Source organism: Clupea harengus, unplaced genomic scaffold, assembly GCF_900700415.2.
Source record: "Clupea harengus unplaced genomic scaffold, Ch_v2.0.2, whole genome shotgun sequence".
Classification (NCBI taxonomy): Eukaryota; Metazoa; Chordata; class Actinopteri; order Clupeiformes; family Clupeidae; genus Clupea; species Clupea harengus.
In genome coordinates this window covers 50,312-59,508 of record NW_024879811.1, presented here as the reverse complement: position 1 = coordinate 59,508, position 9,197 = coordinate 50,312, and the positions used below count along the sequence as shown (strand labels likewise).

Genomic DNA, 9,197 nt, shown 5'->3' with positions numbered 1-9,197 from the left:
CATTTAAAGTGAGAACATTTTTATAGCCAAATTGAAGGGATCAGCAGTTTACTACGTGAGGTATATTGGATGACAGAGCATTTGAAAGGTTGTTGAAATAAATAATAGTGAAGGTCCCATTGTTAGCTAACTGAGCACAATTATTTTGAAACATATACTCAGATATAAACATCTCTGAGTCAACCAGATTTTCAATTAAATAGTTTGTGATCTTGTGGTTTTCTGATTCTCTAAACATTTTATTTTCATCTGAGTGATTGTCCCAAAATATAATTGATGAAAGTTTCATATGATCTTGGGCCGTTCTTTCAGTGAGCTGTTTGCATGGAAAGGAAAAGTCTTTAAGTCCATGTATGTCTGAAACTTTAAAGGATTTGGAAAAATTGTGTAAGAAATACTGTTTCTCTGTCTAGAATACTGGGGGTACTTTTTACTAACGTATATTTTATCAAGAAATTAAAGGTTTGTATGTAAATGTTTGTGTTCGTATCTGTTTGTGTGTGTGTGTTTGTGTGTGATCAAGATGGAAAAGGAGAGTGATATTAAGTGTTTACTGCTGAATTAATAGGGACCCTTTACATGTGAAGATCATGACAGTTCACCATCACTGTCAAATTCACTGATATTTACAATTACATTTACATTTAGTCATTTAGCAGATGCTTTTGTCCAAAGCGACGTACAAGGGAGAGAACAGTCAAGCTAAGAGCAATAAAAAGCATGGTGTAACAATAAATACTACTTTACATGAGAATTAGAAAAACAACGACCTAGAAAAAAGGAAAAAGAAGTGCAGGAATGTAACTGCTGAAGTGCAAGTTAAGCGCTAGTCAGGTGCCAGTTAGGACGGGAAGTGCTCTCTGAAGAGTTGGGTCTTCAAAAGCTTCTTGAAGGTAGAGAGGGACGCCCCTGCTCTGGTAGTACTAGGCAGTTCGTTCCACCAACGTGGAACTACAAATGAGAATAGTCTGGATTGCCGTGCTTGCACAGACGGCCGTGCCAAAGGACGCTCACTAGACGAGCGCAGCGTCCTGGGTGTAACATTTGCCCTTACAAGAGCATTTAGGTAGGTGGGAGCAGAACCAGCAAGCACTCTGTAGGCAAGCATAAGTGACTTGAACTTAATGTGAGCAGCTACAGGCAGCCAGTGGAGCTCAATGAGTAGCGGGGTGACGTGTTCCCTCTTCGGTTGGTTGAACACCAGACGCGCCGCCGCATTCTGGATCATCTGTAGCGGTTTCACCACTCAAGCCGGCAGGCCCGTTAGGAGGGTGTTACAGTAGTCCAGGCGGGTACTCGCCAAGGTTTGCACCAGCAGCTGGGTGGCATACTGGGTTAGGTACGGCCTGATTTTGCGGATGTTGTATAGCGCAAAGCGGCACGACCTGGAGACAGAGGCGATGTGGGCCGTGAAGGTCAGTTGGTCATCAATAATGACCCCCAGGTTTCTTGCTGTTTTGGATGGAACAAGAGATAAAGAGTCAATATTGATATTGATGTTATGGTGGATGACCTGTTTGGCTGGGAAGACCATCAGCTCCGTTTTGGCCAGGTTCAGCTGAAGGTGGTGATTTTTCATCCATGTGGATATATCAGCCAGACAGTCCGAGATCCGCGCAGAGACCGTGGTGTCCTCAGGAGGGAAAGACAGAAACAGTTGAGTATCATCGGCATAACAGTGATAGGAAAACCCATGCGAGCGGATGATAGGGCCCAACGAGGTGGTGTAAATGGCAAATAGAAGTGGTCCCATCACCGAGCCTTGGGGCACCCCAGTGGTGAGGAGGTGAGGTACAGACAGCTGACCTTGCCAAGACACGTTGAACGAGCGCCCAGTGAGGTAGGATTCAAACCAGGAGTGCGCATTGCCAGAAATGCCCATACTTGACAGTATGGACAGAAGGATGCGGTGGTTGACTGTATCAAACGCAGCTGATAAGTCAAGCAGGACGAGAGCCGAGGATTGAGCTGCTGCTCTAGCTGTTTTTAAGGCCTCCGTTACAGACAACAGGGCTGTTTCGGTGGAGTGACCGCTTTTGAATCCAGACTGGTTTGGATCGAGGAGATTGTTCTTTGACAGGAACTCGGTAACCTGTTTGGAAGCTGCCCTCTCAATGGTTTTAGAAAGGAGCGTGAGAAGTGAGACCGGTCGATAGTTTTCTACCTGAGTGGGATCGAGAGACGGCTTCTTGAGCAGCGGCGTTACCCGAGCCACTTTGAAAAGAGAAGGAAATGTTCCAGAATTAAATGAAGCATTAATCACCTGTGTTATTGCCGGTAAGACAGCAGGCCATATCAACTCAGTATTTGGTCTTGTGATACTCACTCTAGTTTCTCCAGTTTACAGTTGGGATTCTCCAGAAGAGAAGAAAGATGCTTCACTCCTGAGTAGGGTTGGGTACCGAGAACCGGTACCAATATGGAACCGGTACCTACCCGGACCGAAATGCAACGCAGATTTCGGTGCTTCATTTCGGTGCCTGAGCCAATTGAACACGGTCGCTAGGCAGATTCTATGGGGCACATGTAAAACTGCCCCAGCTCCCAATGTAAACTTTGTCCTGTGTCGCTCACGCTCATTGGTGTTTTCATAGCAACAGTGTTATGACAGTGAAGAGCAGGCAGCATTTCAGAGCAAGCACAAACAGAGCTAGCCATCAACCTTTTAACAGAGAAAATACCGAAAGGTAAACGGTCAAAGGTGTGGCTGTATTTCGCACAAAAAGATTCAAACATGGCGACGTGCAGCAAATGCAACAAAATAATTGCGTGAAAAGAGGGGAGAGAAGGCAAGAGTCAACAGCAGATTAGCAACCGAAGACTGAAAAATAAACGGATATGACAGCTTAACTACCAACGGTAGTCTCTTAAAGGGACAGTACACATTTTCTCGTACTCGGTGTGTTCAAGTAACAAGATTAACTATGAACAAGATAGAAAAGATAGGTATAAACAAATCATAAAATGGTGAAATTTCATGAAATAAATGCAAACAAAATCATACATTTTTGACTCCAAAGGCAAATATGCTCATATTTTTGCAAAAGAAGTTTGAAGCTTTTTTGTATTTATTTATATTTATTTAAGTATACTATAAACTGTTTTTTACAGTTAATATAATGTTCATAGTTTGAAGTTAAAAAGTTTGAAGCTGTAGTTGTAAGCCAAGTGTTTTGTATGTATTTATATTTATAATATACTTTAAACAGTTAATATATTGTTCAATTTGAAGAAAAAAATTGCCTTGGCAATAAAAAAAGCCTTTCTTTAATGTCGTTAATCTTCGCTTTGTGCTTTTAAAAAAAAGTATCGGTTCAGGCACCTTTTAGGCACCGGTATCGTTTTAAAAGTATCGGTTTAGCACCAGTATCGGAAAAAACCCAAACGATACCCATCCCTAATTGTCTGTACTTTCAGATACATATCTGTGTGTACAGGCCTCATCGACACCATTGGAGAGGGTTTTCTCCTGTGCAGGTCATGCGATTAGTCAGGAAAGGTGTCGCATTTTGCCGGAGAAGGCAAATATGCTGATATTTCTACAAAAGAATTGCTGAAGTATTGAAGCTGTAGTGTGTGTACAGAGTGTGTGTGTGTGTGTTTTGTATTTATTTGTATTTATTTAAGTATAGTCTAAACTTTTGTTAACAGTTCATATATTATTTAAGTTTTAAGTTAAAAAGTGTTTTGTATTTATTTATATATATAATCTACTTTAAACAGTTCATATATTTGGCAATAAAAAAAGCCTTTCTTAAATGTCGTCAATCGCAATTTTTTTTTATATGTATATAAAAGTATCGGTTCCGGCACCGTTTAGGCACCGGTATCGTTTTAAAAGTATCGGTCAGTGTTTCCCCTACCGTTATATTAGGGGGGCGCCCCGCCCCCCCAACGGCACCCCCCGCCCCCCCTGGAAGGTCAAGTTAATTTTGTTCAATTTTATTTTCTATAAAGCGCCAAATCACAACGGAAGTAATTTAAGGTTACCTTTCCTATAGAACAGGTCTATAGCTTGTTCTTTTATTAAACAAAATAAATAGCCTTATGTTATTTATCTTATTTACACGACGGCATGTAATTTCTGTCTCTACATGGTCGCGCGTTTACAATTCTCTGCTCTCTGTATCGCGCATGGCAGAGTTCCGCCGCGATGCGCACAAACACACAGACACGTGCGCGCACACACAGGTGAGCACGCTCCCACCAGCGGACAGAATTGGGCTTAAGAACCAGTGCACAGCTACGGACACTTTTAAGCTTTAAAAAACTAATATCCAGGCGTTCATGAATCCGGCAGAGATCTTTTCCTCGGTAGGGTCGACAATGAGGCCCAATGAGAATGGCTACAACAGACGTGGAAACAGAACGTACGTACAGAATGTCCTCACCGAAAATTCAGAAATAGATCTGGCTTCCATTTTTTATCTTTTTCCGTGAGTTGTGCGTGGCCCTTTTTACATAGAGTCTGCTAATAAATCTATGAAATGTAACGAAAATTATTTATTTTGCTGTGAATAATGAAGGAAGCAATAAATCCGATTATTTGCCAAACCCTCACGACCTGTTGCCATGGAGATTTAACGTTACTTTCTGTTTGAAGACAAGGTAGCAGCTAGTGTTGAAGAATGGATGACTTGAAATTGGACGACTTTAAATTAATATATGAAATTGAACATCAACACCTATACGGATAAAATAAATAAACAAGGATAGCAAAACAGATTGATAAGCAATGAGAATGGCAGAAACACAGGCAGGACGTCAGATGACGAGACAGATCATAGTGACACAGGCTGTTTTTTTTAATTTTTTCGTCATATGAAGGCTGAGACATTCATAACATCTTATTCAGTTGTACTGGTCCTTTTGTAATGCCAACATGTGCACTTCGTTGTGGATAAGTAAAGCCTATTTTGCTACATTTTTGTAGTCCTGGTAATCTTTTGTTTGGCATATTGGTGAGGTTATTAAGAGGACCATTTCTCAATCGTTTTGTTCTTGATGAATTAATGTTTGTTTAATAATCAATTATTTTTCAACAAATAACTCAATTATAATTACAAAGAGGACAATTCATAACTTTTTATCGCAACTTTCACTTGTTTCGCCAATTTCATTGCAACAAAAACCTAAAAATAAAAACTTTCATCGCAACTTTTTGGAAAAGCTCCTGCGAAATCAGGAATTTTAGGCCGCAAATATCTTAAAAAAATGTTCTTCCAGAAGCCCAGAAAGATACACCACTGCAGCGACAGAAGCTGCACACTTTGTGGATAATTGTCATAAAAAGACATGTTCCGATGTTTAGTTGTTATATTGACTGCTGTCATTAAAAGAAACACATGAACACCATGATTCCTTTAAGCGTTTGTGTCGGTGGCCACGCCGCGCCGCGCGCACCGTGCCGCAGCCCCCCCCCCCCCCCAAAGCTGTAAACCTAGGGGAAACACTGTCGGTTATGTACCGGTATCGGATAAAAACCAAACGATACCCATCCCTACTCCTGAGTCTCCTGCTTTATTCCCATTCAGCCACAGCTCGCTCATGTGTGAGGGATTTGATCTCAGTGCTGATGCAAGAGAACTGAAGCCCTCTTCTGTAATACTGCAGTTTGACAGGCTGTAGAGAGAATGGGAAGGGCATTTTTCATCTCAGTTTACTGTTGGCACTTCCATTAGCACTTAATAAAGCACTTAATATAGCAGACAGTGACTTAATAGTCACAATTTCAGGACTTTTATTGTGTATTTACATATATATAAACAGAGAGAGAGAGAGAGAGAGAGAGAATTTCTTTATGTCGTGCCAATACAAATATAGAATTGACAGACATGTCCCCACTCTGATCTGCATGTAAGGTACACACTACTGTACTCCACAACATGTGTCCCATCCCCTTCAGACATGTCCCCACTCTGATCTGCATGTACGCACTACTGTACTCCACAACATGTGTCCCATCCCCTTCAGACATGTCCCCACTCTGATCTGCATGTAAGATACACACTACTGTACTCCACAACATGTGTCCCATCCCCTTCAGACATGTCCCCACTCTGATCTGCATGTACACACTACTGTACTCCACAACATGTGTCCCATCCCCTTCAGACATGTCCCCACTCTGATCTGCATGTACACACTACTGTACTCCACAACATGTGTCCCATCCCATTCAGACATGTCCCCACTCTGATCTGCATGTACACACTACTGTACTCCACAACATGTGTCCCATCCCCTTCAGACATGTCCCCACTCTGATCTGCATGTACACACTACTGTACTCCACAACATGTGTCCCATCCCCTTCAGACATGTCCCCACTCTGATCTGCATGTAAGATACACACTACTGTACTCCACAACATGTGTCCCATCCCCTTCAGACATGTCCCCACTCTGATCTGCATGTACACACTACTGTACTCCACAACATGTGTCCCATCCCCTTCAGACATGTCCCCACTCTGATCTGCATGTACACACTACAGTACTCCACAACATGTGTCCCATCCCCTTCAGACATGTCCCCACTCTGATCTGCATGTAAGGTACACACTACTGTACTCCACAACATGTGTCCCATCCCCTTCAGACATGTCCCCACTCTGATCTGCATGTAAGGTACACACTACTGTACTCCACAACATGTGTCCCATCCCCTTCAGACATGTCCCCACTCTGATCTGCATGTAAGATACACACTACTGTACTCCACAACATGTGTCCCATCCCCTTCAGACATGTCCCCACTCTGATCTGCATGTACACACTACTGTACTCCACAACATGTGTCCAATCCCCTTTAGAAGCAACAATGACAGTTTTGAAAATGAAAAATTAAATTTACATCTAATGTTAGGCTTAAAGCAGCTTAAGAAGGGGATAGGGGATGCATTTGTCACTTAGGAAATACTTTGGATTCATTGCACATTGAAAGCCCCTTTAAGTCTTTCAAAAGACTTAACTAGACTTCCATAGAGAATAACAAAGGATAGGAAACAGAAAAAGCTACTGCCCAGTTAGTCAAGTTTACATTTGGGATCCTCCAAAAGAGAAGAATGCAGCTAATGTATGTTAACTGAAGAGAATGTAACAGCATCCACTAACCTCAGCTTCTGCAGTGTGCAGTGGGAATCCTCCAGTAAAGCACACAGCTGAGTCACTCCCAAGGCTTCTGGTATGCGCCCACTCAGATCCAGCTCAGTCATGAGTAAGGGGTTTGAACCCACAGCTGAAGCCACAGCAGCACAGGCTTCCTCAGCAGCACTCCCTTTCAGGAACCTGTACAAATAGAGACAATAAACATATTGGGCCCTAAACTGAAAGGGCAACAAGCACAGTGAACAGCCACGACACATCAGCAACCGCGCAGTGAGAATAGGTGGGGAGGAATACCTATATCTGCTAATTTCATTAACACAAAACAGGGCGCAGTCAAGCATAGATGGGTTGAGTAAATAGTGAATGTGGCAATTAAGTCATTTTTTATCAGCCAATGACAATGATTCAAGTCAGCCAATTACAGCAATTAAGAAAGACGTAGATGAGCAGCCACATGTTTTTATTTCAGAGGAAAAGATGCATTGCTGCCCACTTTTGGGTTACGACTATTTAAGCTTGACCTGGTGCAGCAGCTCTACATCTTCCAGGTTCAGTTTTCTCTGCAGGAGCTTAGCTCATTTGGTGCCTTCAAATATAATATTCATCTATGGTCGTTGCAATGCCCCCAACCCAGTTTTACATTTCAGCAGCTTCAACAAATATGTCCACATGAGGCCTTGGGAAATATGTGAGACACAACAGAAGTCTCCAGTCTTCTTCTTGGAATATACTTACCAGACATTTGTCAGTTTACACTGTGGGTCCTTCTTTAGGTCTAAAAGCAGTTTCACTCCTGATTCCCCTGGATCATTTCCTCTGAGATCCAGCTCTCTGAGATGATTGGGATTTAACCTCAAGGCTGAAGCCAGACTAGCATAGCCCTCCTCTGTGATACTGCAGTCTGAGAGTCTAAAGTGATAATAGAGTCATAATTTAGTCAAGGCAAACACAACAAGACATATCAGTGTATTAAAAGTCAGACCAGTTTTGTAGCCAAATTGAAGGGATCAGCAGTTTACGACGTGAGCTATATTGGATGACAGATCATTTGAAAGGTTTAAAATAATGAACACGGAGGTGATATTACCGCCCAAAATGCAGTTCACAATTATTACCAAAATTATACCCAAAACCCATCTCCTATCCCCTTCTACAGCTACAATGACAGTTCTGACACTGAGACATACATCTCATTTGAAATCATCTTAATTGTGTTCAGTGATGACTATCATAGCACTTTCAGAAGAGGACAGTAAAGAGTTGGTCATTTAGGAAAATATTCTGCTATTATTGCGAATTGACAGCTGCTTTTTAATTCACATACAAACATCTTATGCCTTCAAAAAAAGAAGACTGAACTAGTTTTTCACACAGGATAGCAATGACCGGATACCAGAATAAGCTATTGCCAAATTTGGCAGTTTACACTTAGCATTACTCTGTTAATTACAGAGAGTGTAAGAGCATCCACAAACCTCAGTTTCTGCAGTGTGCAGTGGGAATCCTCCAGTAAAGCACACAGCTGAGTCACTCCCAAGGCTTCTGGTATGCGCTTACTCAGATCCAGCTCAGTCATGAGTAAGGGGTTTGAACCCACAGCTGAAGCCACAGCAGCACAGGCTTCCTCAGCAGCACTCCCCTTCAGGAACCTGTACAAATAGAGACAATAAATATATCTGTTGTCTGACAGAACAGATCATCACTGGTACTTAAATAAAAAAACACAAAAACATTACAACTTCTGCCAAGGCAGCCTTTGACAGAAATGTAAAAAGCAAACTGAGCAGTCACATATGTGTTTTTCTCATGGAAAAGGAAGCACTGCTACCCACTTTTTTTTCTGTATTTTTTTTAAATTATTTTGGAGATTGACAGGGAAAGTCTCCGAGATCGGCAGGTCAATCGACGGGTTGGCAACCACTGGCTTAGGTGAAGCGCTATGAGTGAGTGTGGAGCTTTAGGTCTGTCTCAACAATGTGTGGCCACCATTGTTAAAGATGAATCACCTGAATCATGATCAAAGACTGGGTCTCCAATATATGGTATAAAATTAAATACCATTAACTGTTCTACTAGACCTCATATATA

The 9,197-nt window shown here is 41.9% G+C and overlaps 1 protein-coding gene across 1 annotated transcript in view; it reads right to left on the bottom strand.

Moving 5' to 3' along the window:
• Nucleotides 1-285: 285 nt before the first annotated feature.
• The window catches only part of LOC122128544 (NLR family CARD domain-containing protein 3-like), a 31,744-nt gene continuing 22,832 nt past the window's right edge, over nt 286-9,197 (bottom strand). Inside the window, exons 9-11 of the mRNA XM_042705159.1 lie at nt 5,507-5,622; nt 2,333-2,384; nt 286-316 (exon numbers count right to left, since the gene is read on the bottom strand). Of these exons, the coding sequence (XP_042561093.1) occupies nt 286-316; nt 2,333-2,384; nt 5,507-5,622 (199 nt within the window). The remainder of the gene's footprint in view (nt 317-2,332; nt 2,385-5,506; nt 5,623-9,197) is intronic.